Below are 25,809 nucleotides of genomic sequence, written 5' to 3'. Positions count from 1 at the left end.
AAGCCTGGGAGCTCCTGCGAGCCAGACCCCGGCCCGGGACCCTCAGCCGCACCCCGCGCTGGCAGCCTTCCCCCTCCCCACTCTGAGCCCGCCTCTCTCCTCGGCCTGTCCCTCCCCCGCCCCGTGAGGCGGCCGGGTCAGGAAGAAAGGCACCAGCGCAGCGCGTCACGAGTCGAGGGCAGGGCTTTTGAGCATGCGCAGCCCCAGACTCCCAGTTCACTTCCAGCGCGGCGGGGAACGCGGGCTGGTAACGCGCCGGCGCAGCGGGGGCAGGCGCAGGCGCAGCTCCGCCCGCCAGCGAGCGAAGGGCGTGTAGAGGCGCCTCACTGGCGCCAGTGGGCAGCACCCGACCACGGCTCCGCGGCGCGAAGTCTCACGAGAGGCAGAGTTCTCGCGAGAGCAGCCGCTCACCTCGTCTCCCTTTCCGCTAAGCTGCCCGCCGGCCCGTGAGGTCAAACAACCGCTGAGACTCTGAGACCCCGCCCGGTAAGTGCGGAGCCCGAGCCCGCCGGGACACGACGGCAGCCCTGACCGCGCGAGCGCCCTGGGGGCAGGTGGCCGCCGGCTCGGGCTGTGCTCACTCGCTGGGGAAACCCCGCCGGCTCGTGCTCGCCCAGAGCCTAGGATCCGCGTCCCGGCCGGGCTCCGCCGCCGCTCCGCCCTCGGGGCTCTCCCCCGCCCTTCGTGCCGGTAACTGACGGGCGGGAGCAGGCCGCTCGGCGTCGCTGCCCTGGGCCCCCTCCCTCCCCCCCCGGCCGGGGCCTCAGGCCTTGCGGGGTAACGCACGGGGGCGGGTAGCTGGGAGTGCGGGCGCGGAGACGTGGTGCGGGCGGACGGAGATGAATAGACGCTGCTGCCTGCCCTGTCCGTCAGCGGGGAGGGGACGGGCAGTGCCCGCCGGGGCAGTGAATGGGCTGGGTTGGGGTGAGGGTGGGGAGCGTAGGCAGAGCGTGCGGGACTTGGCGAGGATCTTAGGGCAGTCCTAGACACTTCCTCTGTTTGAACAGCACATGGTGGGGTGGTGGGGGGCTGCCACAATCTATATAACACTAGGAGCCTGTCAGTTTTGTATGCACGTCATTGCAAATGTAAAAGTCCAGTGACTGCAAACATGACTCTTCTTTTAAAAGGGAGCTTTTGCATTGCAAAAACAAAACAATTCTCTGCGGGCTGATGCCCTAAAAAAAGTGACAGGTGCACAGGTGTGTTTACTCTGAGCTGCACAGTAAATGGAAAAAATTATTTTAAAAATTAAGACTCAGCAGCCCTGTTGGTTTTGTAATTAATTTATCTTACATTTTATTGTGCGTGGCACTGAACCTAATTGCATTAAACAATTTTGAAAATTCTATTTTCATTGTATTAAAATGGTGAAATATTTCCTGCATCCTAACCTACACAATCAGACATAAACATAGGGGCATTCTTTATCAAGTGTTCTGGATAAATATATTGGCATGATAAAAAAACTTTTTTGTCTTACTTTTGGCACTTAGATCTAGGGCAAATTTTTCAAAAGAACCTAAGGCTGTGTCAGTGTAAGTATAACATCACAGTCTTGTAGTGTAGTATAGATGCATGCTATGCTGACCGAAGGGGTTTTCTGTTGGTGTAGCCTTCTCAAAAGATGGTGACTATGTCCATGGATTTCTGTTGACATAGCTTTCTACACTGGGGTTATGACAGCATAGCTATGTGGTTAGGGATGTGGTTTTTTCAGACCCCTGACAGTTATTTTTACCTAACTTTTAGGTGTAGGCCAAGCCTGAATCACTCGGACTTAAGCATTTTTGAAATTTTTATCTGTAGTGATTATAACTTTGCTTTTTAATACAGTGCCATAGGTGGGCATAGTGTTCTGCAAAGAGTTTAAATCTAGGTTAGGTAAGACAAAGTATGGAAGAATTCTTTTAAAATTGCAGGTAGGTTACAGAAATGCTTAGTTTTGAAGGGAGGGTCAAAATAAATAGCTGTCTAAGGTGGTTTTTGAAAGGGGTAGCATGGGAGAAGGCAGAGAGGTGCTTACAGAAGAATAGTACCAAGAGAAGCAGAATTGGCAGAACAGGGCTGGAGTAGGTGGAAAGGAAGATGTATATGGAAGCAGTCTTAAAGAGATGTGTATTTGGATTTTCCTTGTAAGGTCATTTACCATGGTAATATGTTAAATTCCAATAATTTTAATTATATCTTGAATGCCTCTCCCTGTAACCATGCTGAGGGTTATGCACTACCTATCACCTAAAACATTAGTTTTATTTCAGGTACTATTGTGTCCATTCTTGTCACATCATCCCCTGCATTGTGACAACCCACCATGTACCATGTTGTGGAACTCCTTTAAGTTATTTCTTTTGACATACCAGACATTTTTTACTCTGAAAGCCTCTCTGTTATATTCTAAAAGTAAAAAAAGGTAGACAACTGTAATATATTGTATGACTTTTTTCAAGGGAATGTGCCTCACATCCTGCTCACTGATTCCTGCGTTCATTGAGGTTGCAGAATTGCCTTGAAGTAATGGAATGGTTTGTGGTGGACATCATGTTGGAACAAGAACTGCTATAACAGGGATGGACATGGGGACTCCATAAAGAGCTTTCATTTAACATGACATTTTTTTCATTTAACTTAGTTATTGAGGGGCAATCACACTGCTCCAGGAGATAGAATTAAAATTACATTTGCAAATCACACTAAAGGGAAACTGGTCTCCATTTAGGTCTCTGTGAACAAACAGCTCAAATAAAGCTACAGAATCAGTCAAATGGATAGGTGTTAGCTATGTCGGTGGGAGATGCTCTTCTGCTGACAGTGCTGTCTATATGGGGGGTTAGGTCGGTATAACTGTTGCTCAGGTGTGTGGATATTTCATACCATTGAGTGACGTAGTTATACTAGTGTAGGTCTGTAATGTAGACCAGACGTGAGTACATTTCCCAGACCTGAAGAAGAGCTCTCTGTCTCTCTCACCAACAGAAGTTGGTCCAGTAAACAATATTACCTCTCCCACCTTGTCTCTATAATATACTGGGGCAGACGCAGTTAAAATATCTCTGCCTACTAATAATGGGGTCAGCAACAGGTCTACCCCACACTGATACTGAAAAAGATTTACTTTTAATGCAGATGCAATAAAATCACAATCAGGCTTTCAGAAGGGTGCTGACCATTTGTGTCCAAACTACATTAAAGACTTTGAACGCTTAACAGAACCATTTCAAACATCTGGAACACGTTTCCACAGTAGTGTTTGTAATGTTTCGCAAGTGTGTATTGATATTACTGCATTAACTCTGAGCAAATCTTATAACTCATTCAGTCTGAACCATTCCAATGTTAGTGTGGATGGAATTGGAGCTACATAAATTCACTTGATACTATTCCAAAAAGGCATGGGTAGATAAAGAACATATATAGTTTCCAGTTTTGCAAAGACATTATGTGAAGTGGTGTTGTTCATTAAGGTGATTTCAGATTCCTCTCTTGTTTTGAGCCTACTGCAGCTTCTGTAACTCTGTGTGGCTTCTGTTTTATAAGATACAGCATACAACAAAGACTTTTAGACCTCTCTTTTGGAGAGGGAGAATGCTGACACCCATGTTTTATAAAATACATGCCATTTTAGATTGAAAAAATGCTAATAATAGGGATTACACTTTACATTTTGCTACAGCACTTTATCTGTTAAATGGGTTTGTGGGAGCTGCATTCTGGAAGGGTACTTCAGGAGAACCACAATTCATTGGTATTATAATGGGAGACAGCTCAGTTTTAATATAGACAAGCATTAGCAACCTAAACTGTTTTCAACACTGTCTTATTTGGGATCATTGCGGAGAGCAGTTACTGACAACCATAGTCAACAAGTCATTTTACTAGTATAGATGGATTCTGTGAAGAATAAGTTGTTCGTGTCCAAAAATTCTCTTAGCGTGGTAAGTAATGTTGAGAAATTACCAGTTTAATGGGTGTTTCTGGCCCAATCTGCATTTGAAATCTCTGAAACCAATCTATATAAGTAATAATTCAAATGATGGTGTGGTAGATGAAAAGCTGGTACAACGAGTTTTCTGTTCAGTTTGCCGATTGTCTGTGCAGTAAGGGAAAACCCCCCAACCATGTGATCTTTTCATTAAACCAAAAGTTATTCCTTGGTCCCTGATCGTTGGATCAAAACATAAAAATGCAAGAACTGAGAAATATGGAAAATAATCCTTTAGGGTCCTGGGAAAAAGGTCTCAGTTTGAGCACTGAAAATTCTGACTTCTATCACCTTGAGGCTATGCATAATGGTCTTCATTTTGTAGCTGAGGAGCTTTCACTGCTGGTTAGTCATGAAGAGGAGTAAAACACTCCTTTTCTGAAGCCTTTAGCAGAGTGTTTTGAAACTGGGAGACAAAGAATTACAATGCCTGTGACTCTTTCTGTAAATTGATGTTAACACGAAGTATCTGCCCCCAATCCTCCCTTGCCAATTTTTGTGGCATATTTTCCTGTTAATTTTTTTTCTCTGACCGCTTGCTGTGTGAAAGACCAAGATTCCATAATGAAAACCAACAGTAGTGAAAAGCTTGTGACTATTGCATCTGGTTCACAGCCTTTATTCCTTGCCTCCTAACAAGTAAAACAGGCTGACCACATGTTCACTGAGTATATTGTATGTATCATTTTAGTATGTAACATGCATTACTGCATCCAGTGACTGGATGTGTGGGGAAAAAAGTGAGTTTCTGGTTTTGTGGTTTAAACTGACACATGGATGGATACTAGAATGCATATGCTAGGAAAGAATCATACTAAGCCTGGAATGAGCTAATTGACCACCTGTATTGCTGGGTAGAGCCTGGATATAAGCATTTAAGATACTTTCCTAGCTAATGTGGAGGGCTTTTAAAATGATCTATGGTAGTTTTTGAGCACTCCCTATAACAACAGGAAATTTTAATCAGTTGATATAAGAATGAATTCCTGTCAAAACATGCAGTAGAATTGTAATAATTTTACCACTTTCTGTGACATTGGCCCTTAATAGGAATTTGATTTTCTTTATTTGGTCCTTTTTGGGGATAATAATTTATAATACTTCTCTATTTCACGGTGATGTTGTGAGGATAAGTACATTAGACTGTGACGCACATTCAGATTTGTTGATGAAAAGCACTATACAAGATTTAGGTATTATTTGTATCTAAGCAGGAGCAATTACAGTGGTGCAGTGTTGTCAAGTGGGTATTACTCTGAGGCAGTCAGTACCAGTACATTCCTAACTGAACTTGTTGCTCAGATAACTTTTTTTTTTTTTAATCCCAAAAGATCTGGTCCTGGAGCAATATTTGGAGAACTTCAGATGTCTTTAATACAAGAAGAGCATAGTTTATTTTGAGATTTGTTCACTGTTTGGAAAAATCTTTATTTAGCGTACCTCAAATCTATCTGAGAACTAATGATAGAAAAATAGATGTTACATTTTGAATTATTCACTTGGACGGGTGAAGTAGAGATTTACCCATACATTTAAAATTCTGGATCAAAAGATACCTCTCTCTCTGTCTCCTGGATGTATCTTTTAGTCCTATATTGATATCCTGAAAGCATTAATCATTTGTTTTCTAAATAATTGTTGACATTTACTGAGTTTGTCCAGAGGAATCATTACTGTAAGAAATAATGAGAGAGAGAAAATATTTTCATAGCTTAGATATGTAGCTTTCTGGCTAATGCTAATTAGCTGTGTGTATATTAGGTGTTTATAAAATTGTCTAAGGAACTGCACTCAAGAAAGCACTTCCAACCCATTTTGTAAAAAAGCTGTACTGAATTATTGGGAGTGTCTTTCATGTATCAATTAACTGGATTTGCCATAAAGAATTTCCTAATTATGCATTTTACACCTACTCCCTGAAACGAGCAAGGATAATACCAAAACATCCTAAAACATTAAGCCTGTTGAGCTGTCATCAGCTACTTCACTTATTTTAAAAGAATCATTGTAAACTAGGCACATATTAAAATAATTGGACCCTGAGTCTTGTGCATCCTGTGCCTATAGGTATCTTAGTACGGTGTGTGCAGCATTAACTAGTGCATAGTATCCTACAAGCAAAATTGTCCTTGGAGGAACTTACTTCATGGGTTTGCTATTGAGAGTGGCGGTGGGGGGTTGTCATTGGAATTGTACAAGAACGGTATGAGAGTAATAGCTGTCTGTTTTAGAAAGGGCATACGGTTCTCCCATCTCAATCCAATTATTTTTGACCTTGCTGAATAAAATACTAAGATTTCGATGTGGACAGATTGTCTCTATTACACGTACTGTGGAGGATTTGGTTCAATGGCTAAACTACAGATCTTTCTGAGAAAATGGATCCATATTTGTTAGCCACACAGATTGCATGCTCGGCCTGGAGTAACTAATAGCAAACAGGTTTGGCAAACAAAATTCCATCTTTTAATTTCCGAAAGGACATTGTTTGGAGAACGACATGTGCTATACTTGCAGTTTTTGAAGATCCCTAATGTGGCCTTTCCCGTTTTGTATTGTCCTATTGGACAGAGGGTAGAAGTCCATATATGGGTAAGGTGTGCCTCTAAGGGGAGGGGGACATCCTCCTGTGCTGTGTTCTTTCTGTATAGCAAGCCCTCCTCTGCTGTCTCTGTATTAGCAATCCGGCCCCTTCTCCTTGCTTTGTGCTGCAGCGATTCAGTTAATTCTGTTCCTCCCTCAGCTTTATGTGCATGAGGCATTCCGGGCTGTCCTCTCACAGCTCTGCAACCACAGTTGTTTTCAGGCAGTTCTCTGTTCACCCGTAAACCCCACCTCTCTGTGCATACGTGCAAGACTGAGTATCAGCTGTGGCTGCCCTGGCCACGTGGGCCTCGAGGGGTGGGTTTAGAAAGTAGGCTGTGCTGGCAGATTCCAAGCCTGCTCACAGCTGATAAACTTGCAGGAGTTACAGAAGGGCCATTAGACCTGACTGCGCACAGCAAGGAAGACGAACAGTAAACAGGTAGGTAAGCAGGGCGGCTTGGCCTTTTGCTGCAGGGATATGACATAAAGACAACGGGATGAGTGTGTGGTTTAAAATCTGTATAAAATATTTACCATAAGGACTTGTGATTGCATGAATTTTCTGTTAGTATATTGTGTGTTATATTCAGAATAGAACAATAATGAGAACAGGTTAAACATCTTTGGGACCAGTCACTTAGACAACGAGCGAAGTTGCTGATTTCCAGACATTTTTAGCAGAAAATCCAATTGCATTGCTTTGTATGAAGGATTCATGTGCTCCTGCCTCTGTACTATAAACTTGCGTGCATTCCTGAAGAGAGATGTGTTTGGAACAAAATTGCAGTTTTGTTTAAAAGAGGGTTTTGGTGAATCGTAGAAAGCTGTATGAATCAATGTTTCTAACGAGAATATGGAAAGAGAAAATACTAAAAGCTTGATAATAACCAGAGTCACTGCTGAATTATTTCCATCATTGAATAGAAATGCTGGATGGAAGTGCAGTTTCAGCTAATGTAGGAACTTTCATCCTACAAGTTGTAAGATGTACAGGCAGCCTTTTCCCTGAACATTTGCAGTATCACATCACCAATATGCTATACCTATATTTAAAGACATTGCAATTAGCATTTTTAATTTAGAAAGATTTGAAGTATAAAATGTCTGAAACAGCTCAATTTTGCTGTTCTGCATGTGATTTAGGGTGCATGACATCTCAGTGGCTTTGTACCAATGAGACATAATTGAGACAGTGGCAAGGCAAGTACCTTCAGCATAAGTGGCCTTAGTTCATTCAGTGTAGCTTAAGCTAGGCAATTTTGGCTAAGAACATTCTTGAAGGCTGCCATTGGATCTTTAACAGCTACTTGGAGCAGAAAGAGCTTAAATTAGTTAACTAAGGCACTTGACTTTTGAATGAGAGCATTGGGGTAGTGGCTGATAATATGCTTTATGTGCATTACCTTCACACTTTTAGTTACTTTGGTTTAACTTTCCTGAGTGTCCCATGTAGACAAGCCCTCAAATTCGGCCCTTCATTCTTTAGTTATTGTGTCTGACCTTAAAAACTGAGTCTCTTTTTCTGCAAAAAGAGGGTGTTAAAGATCAAGTGGCATGCATTGTGAATGGCCTTGGTCAGAAATTGCCTACAACTCTACATTTTTGGAAAACTAGTTGGGTCTTGCCTGCACAAACAGTTTGTAATATACCAATAGGGCTGTTCTGATGGTTGGTAGTTCTGAAGAATAGAGATGAATTGGATGAAAAGGTAGTAAAATACATGAGGCCTGTCTATTCTACAGCTTTCAGGTCCACCACTGGTAATGATAGTCGAAGGGTGGTGAATTACGGCTACAAAATTTGCTGAAGTAGATGCATCCTTGATGGTTGCACCTCACTCCAGAGGTGGTTGCATTTCATCAGTACTGTGTATGTGTAGTTTAGTTTTAAAGTATCTTGAAAGATGCTATATGTGGTGCTTACAAAATGTTCTGTACAGAGTGCTAAACCAGTCAGCAATAAGAAATCTAGTTGGTGATTATGGGAGATCAGTGGTTTACTTATAACCCTATCCATGCTATTGCTGTTTTTTCCCTAAAAGGTCTAGCAAAATTGAAATTGACCATTGTCAATTTTACTCTTTTAAAATGTGTAAGTTGCAAAATATTGAAACTTGTTCTGGTTTTGCATTCAATAAATGTGTAAAACCAGTATAATTTTCACAAAACCTCTTCAAGCTCACTATTTATAGAAACTATATACTGCAAAGTTAACTTGAACAAAATCACATCTTCTGAAAAAAATTGACTACTATTGTCACAATTGGTAGGTAAGATTACTGTAATTGAAAGGTCAGTTCAATTTAATTAGGTGCATTTAATAGCACTTAATATATATCCAATTTCTTTGTTTTGTTGGGCAGTTGCACTTCCATCTTACTCAGTAGCACCATTGGTTTTATGTAATGGTTGGGGGATGGGCTCACATTCACACTCTTCTCCAGGCTACGCAAAAGGGAGTTTACCATAGCAGCGTAGCAGGCAGGGTCATTCAAGAAAGTAAAGGGAAGAGAACCAACATATTAGTTTGCTTTTGGCTCACCCAAAAGATGCTGCTTAATATTAGCAGGGGAGCTGAAAACTCCTTTAAAAAAAAAAAAAAAAAAACTTAAAAAGAGAACTCAAGACATATTCAGAGGAGGCTGCATCAGAATTTTTTTAAAAAATTAGTTAAAAAAATAAATTAAGTTAGCAGTGTCCTCTGAACATTAAAATTAAACAGAAATGATGCACTTAGGCTTCTCTTGGACTGAAAATCACTAGCAAGAAGAAGGATCACAAAAGTTTTATAAATTGAAAATGTAAATGAATTGTGTTAATATTAGAATTAAATATCTATTATTCAAGTGAAAGCAAAAGGTAGCTTGGCCCTCTGCATCCTGAATAATTTGGTGCAGACTTAGGTAAATTTAAAAAAGGAATTAAAGTACTCTTACAGTTTTTGCTTGAATATGATTGTATGTTTCTCAAGAGGAGGAGATATTGGATGAAATAACTATTTTACAACCCCTGGTGTGATCTTTGATATTACATACAAAATGTTACTTCTGTCCCTTTCCATGGAACAAGTGCCCTTCCACATTAGGGAAAAAATAGTGATATGGTATCTATAAATGTGGTATAGATCTTCATGCATTGCAGAATTCTAACCACATTAACCTTTTGCCTTGTTTATAAAATGCTTATGTACAGAACTTTCTGCAGAAATACTGTATCTCAGCTCTTTTCACTTCAGGATATGTTGAAACTGAGCAGTTTGTACACACACAGTTGGTGGGTGATTTCTAAAAGTTTTGGGTCAAATTCAGTAATGAGTCTGAGGTTGTGTAACCTGACTTATTCAGACCTTTTGGTGGTGAGACTTCATTTATATTTACATCATCTTATCAAAGAGAATCTGATGGTGTGACTTACACGTTAAGAAGTCTGAAAGAAAATGTATTGCTAGATTATATTGCTGTTTATGTATTATAAGAAAATTTGCATTGATGTAAAGGTCTTAGTTTGCTTATTGACATCTTTGTAAGACCCTTGGTGTTTTTGGGGATAGGATGAGGTAATTAGTCTTTTTTAAAAACATGTATTGGAAGCAGTGTAGTTCAGTCTTTCAACAAAACTCTCACTCTGTAACTGCTGTGAGTTTAAAAAAAAAAAAAAAATCACAGCTTTTAGAATAGGGTTTGTCCTGACTAGGAAAAGGGTGGGATGTACATTGGGCTTAGCTAACATTTGCTACTTAAACTCAGTCTAAACTACCCTTTTCCGTAGTTAAGAGAAGGCCATAGATACTGCACTTTCCTGATAGTCTTTTTAAGTGAATCTCATGTTTTATAGCACAGCTCCGAAGAATCTGTTAGCTCTTGTTCTTAATTAGGCCTCTCAGAATACCGCATCAGCATTTTCTAAACATTTCCTAATGCTGCGAAAGTAGGTTCAGCTCCACCAGTGACAGAAATGTTGTGTACCCTTGTGTAAACCCCAGTAGATCTAAACTGCTGTTACAACCAGGGGAAACTTTCTAAAACATTCTTGGATGGATAGAGCTCTGTAGGCTGATATAATAAAATCAGAGGTTATTTAGGCAAGTCTCAAATTAATGACTGGTTAAAGGAAATTTGAACTAACAAATTATTGTGTATGACTGAAATGACTAGGTAACTTGGCAAGTGGCGATTTGCATATTGGTGGCTGATATTAGCAAAGATAGAATAATAGAAGTGTAGGGCTAGAAGAGACCTCGAGAGGTTGTCTAGTCTAGCTCCTTATCCTGAGGTAGGACCTAAGGATAGGTAGCCAAACCATCTCTGACAGGTGTTTGTCTAACCTGTTCTTAAAAACATCTGATGATGGGGGATTGGCACCACCTCTTTTGGAAGGGTAGTCCAGTTTTTAATTATCCTTATAGTCAGAAAGCTTTTCCTAATATCTAACCTAAAACTCCTTTGCTGCAGATTAATGATTAATTCTTGTCCTACTGTCAGCAGACATGTAGAACCATCAATCACTGTCCTCTTACTAATAGCTTGTATAATAGCTATTGAAGACTGTTATCAAATCCCCTCAATCTTGTTTTCTCGAGCAAATTTGCCCAGTTTTTTAACCTTTCCTCATAGGTCATATTTTCTAAAACTTAGTTTTTGTAGCTCTCCTGTAGGTTCTCTCCAGTTTGTCCACATCTTTCCTAAAATGTGTTGCTCGGAACTGGACACATTAGTCCAGTTGAAGCCTCACGTGTACCAAGTAGAGTGGACAGTTACCTTCTGTGTCTTACATACGATAATCCTGTTAATACCCTCCAGAGTTACATTTGCTTTTTCACATTGTTGGCTCATATTTAACTTGTCATCCTGTGTGTCCCCCAGAACCTTTTCACCAGTACTAGCTGAATGCTGCCTAGCCAGTCATTCCCCATTTTGTATCTGTGCATTTGATTTTTCCTTCCTAAGTGTAGTACTTTGAATTTATTCAATTTCATCTAGTTAATTTCAGACTAATTCTCCAGATTGTCAAGGTCCTTTCAAATTCTGGTCTTCCAAAATGCTTGTGACCCCTTCCACTTTGGTGTCATCTGTAAATTTTAAAAACATGCTCTCCACTCCATTATCCAAATTGTTAATGAAAGTATTGAATAGACCAAGGATATAACCTTGTGGGTCCCTAATGGATATGTTCTCCCAGTTTTACATTGAACCATTGATAATTTATTCTTTGAGTATGATCTTTCAATTAGTTATGCACCCATCATATAGTAATTTAATCTAGACCATATTTCTCTAGTTAGTTTACGAGACTGTCATGTGGGACTGTGTCAAAAGCCTTACTACAGTCAGGCTTTATCATATCTACAGCTTTCCCCCATCTGTTGGGCTAATAACCCTGTCAAAGAAGGAAATTAGGTTAATATGGCATGATTTGTTCTTGACAATTCCATGCTGGCTATTCCTTATAACGCTATTATCCTCTAGGTGATTACAAATTAATTATTTAATAATTTTTTAGAGTATTTTTCCAGGTATCAAAGTTAGGCTGACAGGTCTGTAATCCCGCCCAGGTCCTCATTTTTTTTTTTTTTTCCCCTTTTAAAAAATAGGTAGTATATTTGCCCTGCTACAGTCATCTGGGACCTCATCCATCCTCCATGAGGAATGTCTTCCTTAGCTAGAAAAAAGTTTAAAAGCATTGGAAAACAGAAATCTAATTGGGAAGTTTTCAGCATATTAATATTTAGCAGCACAGTACATCTTTTAATATTGTTAGTGTGGGTAAATTACTATGCTGAAAAATTACCCTGAAGAATCTCAAAACCTTGATGTGAACACCTCATGAATATTTTTCCAGGCAACTTGGTTAAACACCCAAAGTGTTTTCCGTAGCACATTACATTTGATACACAGCAGTTTGCAATATCTAAACAGAGAAGACAACCAAGCCGAAGACTGGTATATTCAGATATGCTGTCCATAGAGTTGTACAAGTTACCGGACATTAGTGTCTTATTTTATTATTAGTCATTTTAGTATTAGGTCTTTTGACCTTCAGAAAAGTTCCACTTCAAATGTGTTTTCAATAATAAATTAATCTGACTGAGATAGTAGATGCAGATGGCTGTTCAGAACAGCCCATCTCATTCTTATCCTTTCAGGGACTTTTGGAAATATTTACATTTCACTGTTGTTAAAACAAAATTTCCTTGTGGTTTAGGAATACTGTCAAGAATGAGCCCACCACAGGACAGGAGTGGAAGCTCCTGCAGTAAGGAGCCTCTTGTGAAGTGCCTTCAAGCTAAGAAAGACTTGGAGTCAGCTATTGCTGGAATTGTCAAGGCTGAACAACAAATTAAAGACAACTGGAGAGAGGTATTTAAAATGTACTTTTAAAAAGTCTTAACATTTTGTCAGTCTATGACCATAGTTTTGATTGGTATTTCTGGAACATACATGGGGTCCTGAGACAGTAAGCTGAAATCTATCATAGAAGCACCGTTATCTCACTGTTAATCAACTATACTCTTTACAAGACATAAGCATTTGAGCACTGCTAACCTTACCAGGCAAAATTAAGTGGATGCTGAGAAACTGCATGATCTGACTAGAATATGTTTTATGTTGGTCTCTGGGTTTTATTAATAGTTTCTTATTTGTAATGGGATTTCTTTAGTGATTCACTATTTATGCCACTGGAAATAACTCTTTGTTAAACTGTAAGATATAAAGGTGCTACAAACGATATGTAGTGGTACAGCTGCATTAATAAACTGATTATCCTTTGTATTTGGGTACTCCTTCAATGGGAATGCAGTGAGGTAACTGGTAAGTATGTTGGGTAAAAGCCCATGTCTTTGATGAATAAACTTGTAATGACATGGATTTGCAAATGGTTTGTATTTGTACATTAAATGTGCTTTATTGGGTAAAATGAAGGTGGTGGAGGCTAATGTCTGTTTGTGTGTCAATACATTTCCCCTCCCATCTTCCCCATCCTGCTGCCTCTGCTTGCCTGTGATACATAGTGGTGCCCTCATTCTGATTAGGGACTTTGGGTGACTAAGTGTTAATGTGATATGAATATAAAAATGACAAATATTACTATTTAATATCATCTTACTGTGGAATTGGGTAGCCACATTTTCTCTGATTTGAACTATTCAGCAGACATTCCAGAAATATTAAATGGAGGTGGTATTTATCTTGCAGGTCAAAGCTCAGATTCATAGCTGCATAAGTCGTCATATGGAATGTCTGCGCAGTCGTGAAGTTTGGCTGCTTGAACAGGTAGATCTCATTCAGCAGCTCAAAGAAGAGACCTTGCAACAGCAAGCACACCAACTCTACTGGGTAAGATTTGTGTGTTGAACTCAGTTTAGCTATATATTGCCCTTAATTAACTTTGACCTTGCTCGTATATACTCATGTTAAAGTACAAATTAGTCATGAACAGGTATATCCTGTGTTGTGTATGCATTTCATCCTGTGTAAGAGTATGAATTTGAATATGTGATGCCTTTACTGGAGCCAAGGCAATAATATTGTTTTGTTTTTCATATAGTTGCTGGGACAGTTCAATTGTCTTATCCACCAACTGGAACATCCCCATAGTAATGACCTAGTCAATCAGATTTCAGTGTGCCTGGAGAGGTAAAAATATTACATGTTATGAATAAATGAGACTGCTATTCATTTTGACTACATTGAATTTAAACTGCTTTTTGGTCATAATGTCGGTAGTCCATCTCTTCTACATAGTTATCTTAAATGTTTTTATAATACTTTACTATTTGCTATTTTCAGTAATTGCTTTTTTAGCAATGGTGAGATTTTCAAACAGTCTAGGATAGACGATAAGTGCGGCTAACTACCCAGGACTGCTTTTGAAAATCTCAGTGTAAGATTTTTAAATTGATCCTTTACAGAAAAGTTAGGATATCATAAATGGTAATGCAAGCACACCTATTTGTACAGGTTATTGCAGAGGTTAAGGTTTGATGTCAGTTGATCTGGGAAGAAGGGTGAGTGGGGAGAGGAGTTTTGTGTTCTGCTCGATATTTCTCTTTTTCTCCTGCGTAGAGCCTTGGATGGACATGTTTTTATTTTTACATAGAAAGCTAAATAAATAATTCAACTTAGTTCATCTTTTTTGGCTGATTGCAGCACAGCCAATTAAAACCTTTTATACAAATATTGTCTGTTTTATAAGGTTAAAACTAGTGTAGGATTTAACTAAATTTATGGGCAAACTTTGATTTTTATTAAAGATCTGCTTAATTCTTTCAGACTGGGCAGTCTGACCCTCAAACCAGAAGAGTCTTCCAACCTGAACTTTGAAGCTGATGCATCTTTCCTTCGCCAGGCCATCACATCATTTGGCTCAATTAAAACAATGGTGAGTACTAAGGCTTTCCCAGTAGGATCACTGTAGAAAATACTTGGTTCAGATATTTTTAAGGGGAGAGAGTGTCTGCAGAACCGTCAAGTCATTTATTCAAGTGGGTTCATTTTAAAGCTGTAGTTGAAATAAAGTATTTGTGTATGTTATAATATAGCTTTAGTAATATAATTTATACTTTCAGTGACTTAATAACCATTGCATATGGCAACTCTTATTTTCAACTTCAAAAAAATCTAGAATTCCTTGAACAGACAGGTAGGATCATGATCACATGGGTGGGATGTGATATTTATATAATAACAAAACCCCAGCTATTCGTGGTTTGTCAAGAAGTCCATTTCAAAAGTATCTCCTCAGTTATATCTGCAGCCAGTCTATATATGTCAAGTTTTGTGCAGCAGCCCCTCCTAAAATATAACAGCATTTAATTAACATACAAATATGGTTTTGGTAGAGGTTGATTGGGAGATTAGGGTGCCTAGCTCTAAGGGAGTGGGAGTAGCGGTGATAGTGGGAGTGTTTTGTTGTAGCAGTTGGAATTTAGTGTGGGGATTTTCTTTCAAGGATGCCAGTTGTAGGTAATACTGGTGATGGCTTTTAAAAAGGTACATGCCCAAGCCCCTGGGAGCATTTACCTTTATAAATACGGAAATAATTCTGCTTTAATTGCTCTAGACTGAAATTTGCTATAATATCTTTATTTTGAAGGCTTTTCCCTTTCCCTTTTTAAAAACAATGTTCGGTAACCTTGACGTTACCAGGGTACAAAAGGAATTTGCCAGTTGTAACTGTGCTTTTAATGCTGCTTCATTATAGCCTTAATGTTTAAACATTTGGTTTTTTAATAAAGTTGAGTTTTAAAAGTGAGGAAAATGGTTATCGTTCATATATATTTTTTTTAATAGCAAACTCCTGAGAGAGAAAATAGTTCCCCTTGGATGTTGGTGCAGAACTGCATGCTGGCCCAACATGAACAGGTAAAATGAATATTTGTCTTCTGCAAAAATGATTTGACTAAAGATAGATAGCAAGATTATGTTAATACTATCAGCTTTTCTAACTAGTAACTTTTATGGCTGTTAACGAATTGCAGAATGAATAGCCAGTAATAACCTGGCAAGGTGTATTTTAAAACAAAAGGCTTGTTGGATGAATGTTCTAGTTTGCTTTTGCCACCTTCCCTTACATCAGCTCCTTAAAAATGAATTTGAGTTAATTTGCACATTGGGGGACAGCTCCAGCTTGACTCTTGTAATCCAAATGGTAGATGATAAATGGAGTCCTGAATTTGCCAGACTAGGATTTTGGAACCATTCCAGTAGTATAGCAACAGTTCAGCTGGGAGGTACCATGCAGGCACCTGCACAGAGATGCATCAAAGTTCAAGGTATTTTTCATGTTAAAAGGATTGCAGTGATTGGGTCATAAGTTTCAGAACTACTGTGGGTCATACAAATTAAGTATACACACAGAACTGTTTTCAGTCCAGTTTCTAAATTATTAGAAACAATTGGAAAAACAAACTACGCAGCAGTAAGCTGGCTTTCTGCCACATAGATGACTGAAGATGTTTTTATGATGATGTGAGAAGGGACTTCTGTGGTTCTTCTTTTGGTTAATAAATATTGGTATACATTGGTTATACTGTACATTCTAAGATTCTCTCTAGATTGTCTGCCTCTACAGTGAAATTCTTTTTTAGCAGAAACTATTGTCTGGAACATTGGGTTCCCCACTCAGTGACTGGCTGCTTGGAAGCAAATCTGCTACCATTTGCCATGCTCCATATGTTCCCAGCACCAACCCCGATGACTGGCTTTTGAAAAAGCATGTGCCAGAGACCAGCCAGGTATGCTCTTCATATACTAAATGAGATATATTAAAGGGAACTGTGTAGTATCCTGCTGCAACTGAGAGTGGGAAGTGTATCCATTATACTTTTCTTGTATGTCTGCCTTACCCTTGTTACATCATGCTTGATTCTCAAAATATTATGAACTGTTACTGTACAAACAGTAACTGAACACAGAATATTCATTGTTACTAAATGGACCTAAATTTTTTCCCCACCCTCTCAGGATTTAAACTCATCCAAAGTCTGTTATTTTGAGGAAGTCTGGGGAAATCTGAAAGATTTGAAAAATTGGCTCCTGCAGAATCATCAAAGAGAAGAAGTGTCTGAAAAAACAGATTCCCATAAGCACAACAGCTCCAGTTCCACTATCCGCTCCTCCTTTTCCACTGAAAAGATTGATGAATTAGAGTTTCTTGAGCAAGAAGACATGGACATTTCTGACTGGCTGCTTACTCCTTCTAACACAGAAAATGAAAGTAGTGCTTCAGAAGAGAAACAGAAATGTATGTTTAAATCTTTTAGGGAGGAATATAACATAAATGATTGGCTTCCCAAAGCTGATTCCTGCACAAATTGTCGTGGCAGCCAGGCGAAAAGTGTGGAGATAGAAAATCTTGGAAATCTTAAGTGCCTGAATGAGCATCTAGATGTGAAGAAATCACCGGCAGTATCCACCAGCAGTGTCTGGCTTCTACAGCACACCCAGGCCCCATTTAAAGTGGAAGATGTGTGCAAAGCTAATGAGCCATGCACTAGCTTTTCAGAGTGTATATGTGATGAAAGCTGTGAAAAGGAAGCTCTGTGCAAGTGGCTCCTGAAGAAAGAGGGCAAGGATAAAAATGGCATGCCAGTGGACCAGACACCTGTGTTGAACCCGGAGCCTGAGACACCTAAATCTGCTGTCAATATCTGGCTTCATCCCTCCAGGCAGCTTCCTGAGGAGCCAGCTACCACAGTAAAACTGGATAGTTCAATGAAGGTTGCAGAACCTCTGAAAGCATTGCTTGAGAATCCTTTGACAACCTGGCTAGCCAAAGCAGAGCACAAAGCAGCAAACACAGAAGAAAAGACAAACCAGGAGAAAGCAGAAGTTAGCTTCAAGAGTCCTTTTCTAGACCTCCTGGCCCCATTTCACCTTCCTCTGAACGTCAACAGTTGGGTGTTGTCTTCAAAGAATATAGAAAATGTCAGCCAGGCTTCAGTGGAAGATAAATGGCTGCTGCGCAAGAAAGCACAAGTGAGCATAGTTTTAAATGTTTGTTCCTAGATACACTGGTAATTATACTGGCTTAAACAGTTATTTCTTGCCCTGTGCGTACACCAAACTCATGCTTTTTCTAAAAAAATCTTGTTTCCTCAGTGCTCAACCACTATTTTAAGAGTGCTGAAATAAAACAGCTCTCAGTATTGAAAATCTAGCTAACTTTGTAAAGCTAATGTAGCCAAGATTCATGTCAAAAGAAGTATTAACTTTCTTTGATATGACCCCTTTAAAAGATTGCAGACACACAGGAAAGCTAACTTTTTAGGACATAAAACATTTAGGACATAATTAAGGACATTCCCTTTTTCAGGACTATGGCCTTCCTACAGTTTGTGATCTTTTTGCCTGTATGAAACTGAATGGAGATAGAGAAAAGTGGCTGTACCAGACTCCTTAAGAGGTAAGATTTATCAATTAAAAATTCATTGCTAATAAACACAGTTGTGCGTTGTTTAATTCTTGAAGATATCTAAATTTAAATGTTAAAAGCAACATATGATTTTCCTTCTTGTATCTGCCTTTTAGCAGCTCATCTTATTCCCTCTTCTCCATTCCCACCCACTTCCTCCTGTCCTCCACTGTTTTTCCCCTCATGGGATGTTGAAGGAATCATTCCCATTGTTAAGTAAATTGATATTAAATCTTTGTATGTCCTATGGTAAATTACACTTTACTTTGGAATTGATTTCTTAATTTTTATGCATCTCATTTTGGGTATCTGTCATATAGTTTAAGGCAGAGTCCTTATATTTGGGTTTTTAACTTCCTGGAAAGAAACCCATCAATTCCAAGAAACTCAGCCCCAGAAGTAGTATCTTCATGCGAAGCATTTCCAATGTCCCTTTTGTACACTTGTCTCTCACAGAATATTACTTTCTTTTTTACCAAAGAACAAAAGAAAATAACTGTGCATTCTGAATTTTGTTGTAGAAGTGAGGAACCTGAAGCATTAGAACCAAGTCATCTTCCTGCTGATCACCACACATCCATGTTGTGTGATTATAGTCTGCTGAATCATTGTGTTTGTGTCTGACTAATCTGCTTTATTTTTCTTACAAACTTTGAACTAAAAGACAAACTATATTCATATGTAACTGAGTTATGGTAAAACTTCGTGTTACAACTGATTCGAGTGCAGGCCCAGTGAATATAAGCACATTGACCTAACAGGCATTAGTAAGATTGTGTGTTTTGTGGGCCTATGTGACGCTTCTTTTATGGGTTGTCACTTAAAGCATATTGAAGCCCAGAGCAATTGTAAAATGAAATGTCTTGGTGCTTTCAAACCTACATCCCTGGTGTTTGGACTGTACTCTATAGGGTTGCAGTTTCCTTACTCAAAAGGTTGCCGTTAATATTCTAAAACTTCATCTTGAGAAAGGTTCTATCTTTTTTAGATAGCTTATTCCGTAATTGGAAACAATTTTTTGTGAACCTTTGAAGGATGGCAATTATTGTTTGCATCCTATGTACAACTCAGCCCAAGGCTGTTAAATGTATTCTAAGTTTTGAAAGAAATACACTTTTTCTGACCCCCGACACACGATGAGAGAACTGTTAGATGTGTTTTTAAAGACCGACCTTCGGGTCAGCTTTTTCTTGTGAACAAGATCTTCAGCTGCTGAGAAGTGAAACAGTTGCCCAATCTGTTTAAAATTGCATTTGAACTGACAAGACTTTTCAGTGCTTAATCTTTGTGAATCAATAATTCTGAAGCTAGTATGTGCCCAGCATGTGATGATGTAACAATTGGAATTTTACTGAAACGAATTGGTGTACCCCCCAAAAAAAAGTAATAGTGACCCAAAGATTTCTGTTTTTAGAGAATTAACATATTGAATAAACTGCTGGTAGTCGTGTTTCTTGGACATAGACAAATACAGTTAGAAATGGAAACATCTCAGAATACTTAACAAAAATGGAAGTTTGGATGCTTGAAAGCCTTCTAATAGGGTGTAATCCTGTGCAGTGTGTTTTCCAGCTGCTGACCTGCATGGATTCCACCACTTTTTCAACCTGTTTTAGATATTTAAGGTAACTATCACCTTAGTATCAAAGTGTTGGGAAGTGGTCAGATTAATTTTGATCACATTTTATTAAGCCCTTATGGAACAGTGCACAACTTGTCTAAAGCTATTGGTGTACAAGGAGCTAATGGGGAATACGTTTGCTAGTTTGCATGAAAAAGTAGCAATTATTTAATCTCTAAATTAATTTCCTGTTCAGTTGTATTAACTTTTTTCTGATTTTTAGAAAATACATATTCTTAAAGCTTGTCTGGAGTAAAAATGGCCTCAGCTTTTCAGTGCAGAAAGGAAATCTTTTAAGGACTGAAACTTAATACCACTTGCCTAATGCTACACAGTATGAAAGTGTGTGGTATCACTATGTTCTGATAACCTGTGCATTAATGTTTTAAAAAATCTTGGCCCTTTGCACACTGAAAATAAAACTCCATAAGGGCTTTAGATTAACGGACCACTTAAGATGTGTTTTTTTGAATAGGTTGAGCCTTTTACTGAAAATAGAAAGTGTTTTTGAACTTTTTACCTGACAATATCCCCTGTTGCTGCATGGAAAGACTACACTGAATAACTCCAGTGATAGCCTGTTTTGATTAGCAATTGAACTTAATGATGTCTGATGTACAACCTACCTTTATAATCCTTTTAACTTTAATCAGAGTGCTAATTTCATATTTACTTCATTTTAAAATTGTTGGTGTGTATTCATTTGCTTTTCACACAATCCCAATTTAGTTAATGCTAATAAATATATACAACGTTGAGTCTTTTCCATTAAAAAATATTGCAGCCAAAAGTGAGTGTGGTTTTTTTCTGTGTGGAAAAAGTGTATTTGGGGGATTTTTTAAAACTGTTTCCTCAGTTTTCTGTAATTTTCTTTACAGCTTTCTGTAATTGTACTGTTCCCTATAACCTCCACCGTCATCATTTGTGGCTCTAACCACAAACATTTGACATATTTGCATGTCGTCCTATGGCTGATTATGGGACTGTCCAATAGGCTGCATGGGTGCTCTTTAGTACTGAAGCTACTCAGAAGAGGCACAGCAAGGGGAATAGCCACAAATGCCTCCTCAGGAATACTATAAGGCCCTTTCTACGTGCTGGAAGGTGTTTGTTTTAGGTCCTTGCAGAGGGGAAGATGAAAAGGATAGCCCTAATCAGAGCAACTGGCCACTTCAAGATCCTTTATTTAATGCAGGCATTATAACTTGTAGGTGCTGGTCCTCTTGGACAGCAACTTGGCATGGGGGAGAGGACAACACCTCACTATCAAACCTCTTCCCCTGTCTGATAATGAAACCTGAAGAAGCAATTCCTGGCTTTAGCTTTTTCTCCTCAATTCCCAAATTCTGGCAGCTTGGGCAGGGCAAAGCTTAAGGCCAGACTTAAGTAGAAGCTTCCTTAGTATCTGCTCCCACCTTTGCAAGCTTATCTCTTTTGTTGCTGTTTTTTTCATCTTTTACAAATGCATTTCAGAGGGTGCTCACCTCTCTGCCACTTTTATCAGTTGTTTGGAAAAGAATGGCTATCCTACATAGATATATCTATCTACTGGCCACCCACTCTAAACAACTGCTGGTAAGTAAGCTATAGTTCATGAAAGAATCAGCTAAGGTTCATGGAATGCAGAACAGTGCTGCAGCGAAGGAAGTTACTGAGGCCTTGCTTACATGGAATTCTAGCTTTTGGAATAAATGCAGTGGTGAAAAGCCATAGTGTAAACAGGGTAAATGCTCTAAGCTGCAACTTTTACTGGTATAGTCAGCCCTTCTTGCCTCAAATTGGCAAATCTTCACTGTAGACAAGACCTTAGAAACCCATTAGTTTAAAAGGCATATCTGATTGAGAAATTTCATGTGTATATGTGTACTATACTCCACTTCTGTAAAGTACAAAGCTTTTAAAACCCTCCCCCCCAGAATAGAGTGAAGGGAGAATTCCTTTCTCTTTGACCAGAGAAGCTGCAAACCACAGTCCAATCTTTTGCTAGGACCTGGGCTTTGAAAAGGGATATCATTCTGCACGTCTCTCATTTTAGCTCAGGAAGAAGCTAGGCTGCCAGTTACCAGTGCCTGAAGGCTGGGGCTGTTTAATGTATATACCCCTATAGTTTAGAAAAATAATCTCTGCCTCACCCAGGAACTATGGTACTGGGAATTCCAAATGTAATCTGATGAAAGGTACTTTGACAAGTGTGGCTGGAAAGGGAGGGCATGTGAAAAGCAAAAAGTTTCTTTAGCTGCTCCTTTAGAATGTATGAAGACAGCCTTACAAATCTGAAAAAGCTTTTCTTCACACCTGAAATAGCAAGATCTTGCCAGGTTGCTTAGAGTAGATGTTTTAAAACTGATTAGTGAAATATGGAGAGCTGGCTTTTATGGTGGCAGCTCTGCACATTCCCAGTTACAATGAAGAGGAAAAGTAGACAGCATCATTAGCTTCTTCCAAAAAAAGGACAAAACAGCTTTGGCAAAGAGAAGATAAACAAGAATTGTCATAACCCTCTTTCACAAAGGTTCTCATGTGCCTGCTCTCTCATTTTAGGCTTTTTCCTTTCCAATCATTATAAACAAATAGCTTTCTCCCACCTGCCTTTCCCCTTACCTACCATTCATCTACCTCCTTTCTTTAATCTTCAAACTCATGTGAGCAGTTTAAAACTATTGCCTTGAATTATTCATCTTGATGTTATCTGGTTTCCAGACTCTGCACTGAAATTACTCTTTCTCCATGCTCTCTGCTACTTGGCAAGTCCCAGACCTTGTATTTTATTCTAAACCTTCACCTCTCTGGGGTGTTTCATGCTATCATTCATTCATTCATTCTTGGTTACAAAAGCCAAGGGAGGATTAAAGATTAGCGTCCATCTCCTAACTGACATACAAAGTGCAGAACAGCTAAAGTTTTATCTTTAAATGAAACTGGACTGTAGGCAGACGTGACTGAAACTATCATGAACCAAGGCTTTAAAAGTAAAGTTGACTTCAGTAAAATACATTAAACTCCATTTCTATTGATACAAGCCTATTTTGTTTTAATGGGGACACCACTTCAAGGCAGTTTGAGACTTTTTCAGGAGAGATTTCCTATGCTTGTAACTACACCAATATAGCCTTTAGATACGGTCTCAACTTGAATTTGAACATATAGGCTAGTTACTAGTTTTGCATCTAATGAATTAAAGGTGACCTGCACAAGAGAAAAGAGGGCATGTCCTTACATTTTTTTTTCCCATTAGAAATTCAGGTCTTTTTTTGAGGTAGAGAATTTCAATTAAGTGAATAGAGACTTAGAGTTGACATCACATCATGCAGCTGAAAACTAATTGAACTATTTTAACTTATTTCAAAACTTTTGTTTTCAGCTATTTAACTTGCACGTCCCTGTGTGGGAGGAAGAGTCAAGCTGTTTGTTAAAGCTTTGCCTCCCCTCTTAGTTAAGATCTGAGCTCAGGCTGTATTTCAGTCCTCATGAAAAAGTCTCCAGCAAAATAGGAAAATGAAACTTGACGTACATCAGTCACTCACCCCCATTTCAGACTTCCTTTATACCTTCCATTTCCTTCCATCATAAAGAAGCAAAAAAACACACACATTAAAGGTAACCTATAAAGGAGAAAAAATGAAGGTGGTGGGAGAATAGAGAGAGTTCTTAAAGGGGGCCACATGCATTTCAGATGTGATGGGCATATCATCCTGTGGCCACAAAGGATGCAGAGATGATGATACGGGCCTTCTAACTCTATAGATCATGCCCTTTCAATGGGATGGTGTGATATGTAAGCCCAGAAGCTAGAATGGAGGACAAGCAGTGATTAGGAAGCAGCAGCTACTCTTCCTCCTCACACTACTGTGTGCTTATCAAGAAGGAAAGACACAAAATCTAGTTTTGAGTAGCTCCAATTACAGCTCAGCTGCTCTCACCTAGGTCCAGTTATAGTGGTATTAAATACCTGCTTCTTACTCTCCTCTGACTCACTGATTTTCAGGTTAATTGACCTCAATTATAAAGGCTTGTTAGTTATATAGATAAAAGCTGGCTCTAGCTTGTTGCTATGAGGGTAAAGTGAGGCTCTCTTTCTGAGGGAAGAAACTCCTGTGAAAAGCCACAGCCTCGCATCTTCTCTTGTAGAAAGAAGATAAGGTAAAGGTCAACCCTGCAGAGGCTATTTCCTGCTTTTATTGATCTCCTTGCACTGATACAGGAGAACTGTTGTTTCAATTGGAAGTATTTTTTTTTAAAAAGCTACCTCTTTCAGAAAGGTTGTATAAGTGAAGATGTTGCAAGAGTAGTGAGATTCCCTTGCCCTGTTTTCCAACAGTAAAAGGGGTTGTTTACTAATTCAGACTTTAAAAAAACAAAACAAGAGTGAGCTACAATACAATAAACTCCTAGTCACCCTTTACTGTACCTCTTTCATCTTGGCTTACTGCATAGCATAGATAGTTTTGTTTTAATCCTGAGGAAATTGACAGGTCCCAGATGGCTATGAACCAGGGAATAGCTACAATTCCAGTGAGGCTACAGCAAAGTCACCTACTAGATGCAGGAGAATCACGGGAAGGAAGAACTAGAAAAGGAGTACTGCCTGCAGTGAACATTCTCCGACACCTTCCACCGACAGCTAACTCTCTGTGTTGTAAGATCTTCCTGGCACCATGCAAGAGCAGCAGTGTGGTAAAGAGGTTTCCTGTAGACAAGCTGTATCAACAGCCCAAGGATGGGGCTAACAGAAAGCAAAGGGGTTACCTATGAAAAGAAGGAGCTGGAATAAAATCCACATCCTATATTGGGATTAGTAAAAGCCCTGGATCACTATGCAGTTCTGTAGTGTTGCTTACTGAGGCATGTACTCAATTGTAGGCTGCTGATGTTAAGTGCATGCTGCAGGTGCTCCCATAATATTTTTTTAACCAGTAGATGTATTATACACACTTAAGGAGTCCCCTACCCTACTTACAGTTCTGCCCACACTAGGGATGATTTTCCTCTCCCCTATCCACCTTTTAACAACCGTGTTACTCTGTTGACTTCAGGGGAGTTACTCTTGATTTACTTTAGTGTAGCTGAAAGAGAATCAGGCCCACTCTTCTCAGAGTGAGTGTAACGAAGATGGTTCTGGGAGAAACTGTCCTTTACTGTGAATGAAGGTTTCAGATTTCTCCACAAAGCATAAAAATTAACCTGTTTGACTTCAGAGAGAAGTTTTCACCAGACTGAAATGCGTGGTTTAACAGAAACTGCTTTCTGAACAGTGCCATTCTGTTTACTGATCAGACCAGTTTTCTCAACATTATCTTAATTCTGGAACACTCAAATCTGTTTTAATAGTGAGAAACTATTCTGCAACAACCCAGATCTCAGTCCATCCCAGCCACAGCCTGCATGAAGAAATGATTCTATTTTTCAATCACAGAAACATACAGAACACTTTCAGTCAACTACTCCCTCTTTAGAATTATCACTATATCATTTATCTAGCAGCAGGAGCTAGTTGGTCCATGGCTTTTCTATTCCACTGATTCCTACACATTGTCCTTCTGTGACCTAATCACATGGTTCCTTCAAACAAAATTATTAATCAGTCAAATGAAAACTCCTGGATTCTGCATTTTTCTTTGCCTTATCAGGATAAAAGGTATCAGCTTAAAAAAAAGCAGCGCATTAATACCACAGTCCTATTTACTGCTTGACATACCTATTTACAGCTT

General features: G+C 39.1%; 1 protein-coding gene across 5 annotated transcripts; it reads left to right on the top strand.

Moving 5' to 3' along the window:
- The first annotated feature begins 184 nt into the window (after nucleotides 1–184).
- Nucleotides 185–20,891, top strand: NCOA4 (nuclear receptor coactivator 4). 5 transcript variants are annotated; one of them, XM_067552479.1, is made up of 10 exons: nucleotides 185–486; nucleotides 12,769–12,923; nucleotides 13,761–13,901; nucleotides 14,113–14,201; nucleotides 14,838–14,946; nucleotides 15,858–15,929; nucleotides 16,658–16,801; nucleotides 17,031–18,044; nucleotides 18,382–18,471; nucleotides 19,002–20,891. In XM_067552479.1, exons 2-9 carry the CDS (start codon nucleotides 12,783–12,785, stop codon nucleotides 18,466–18,468), a joined length of 1,797 nt encoding a protein of 598 aa, XP_067408580.1. In that variant the 5' UTR covers nucleotides 185–486; nucleotides 12,769–12,782; the 3' UTR covers nucleotides 18,469–18,471; nucleotides 19,002–20,891. The 5 variants fall into 5 exon arrangements, with proteins under 5 accessions (XP_067408580.1, XP_067408576.1, XP_067408578.1 ...); XM_067552475.1 differs by having other exon boundaries at nucleotides 188–486; nucleotides 16,655–16,801; XM_067552477.1 differs by lacking the exon at nucleotides 185–486 and adding an exon at nucleotides 563–690 and having other exon boundaries at nucleotides 16,655–16,801.
- The last annotated feature ends 4,918 nt before the right edge of the window (nucleotides 20,892–25,809 follow it).

This window comes from Emydura macquarii, unplaced genomic scaffold, assembly GCF_026122565.2.
Source record: "Emydura macquarii macquarii isolate MOO-44397 ecotype Brisbane River unplaced genomic scaffold, CSIRO-AGI_Emac_v2 contig_1390, whole genome shotgun sequence".
In the NCBI taxonomy this organism is placed as follows: Eukaryota; Metazoa; Chordata; order Testudines; family Chelidae; genus Emydura; species Emydura macquarii.
This window is presented reverse-complemented; position numbering and strand designations above follow the sequence as displayed.

What these genes read in the sequence shown, in the direction of transcription:
- NCOA4 (XM_067552475.1), top strand. Translation starts at nt 12,783, where the DNA reads ATGAGCCCACCACAGGACAGGAGTGGAAGCTCCTGCAGTAAGGAGCCT. An exon ending in TTAAAGACAACTGGAGAGAG is followed by an intron (nt 12,924 to 13,760) that starts GTATTTAAAATG and finishes TTTATCTTGCAG; the next exon opens with GTCAAAGCTCAGATTCATAG. An exon ending in TGCTGCGCAAGAAAGCACAA is followed by an intron (nt 18,045 to 18,381) that starts GTGAGCATAGTT and finishes TCCCTTTTTCAG; the next exon opens with GACTATGGCCTTCCTACAGT.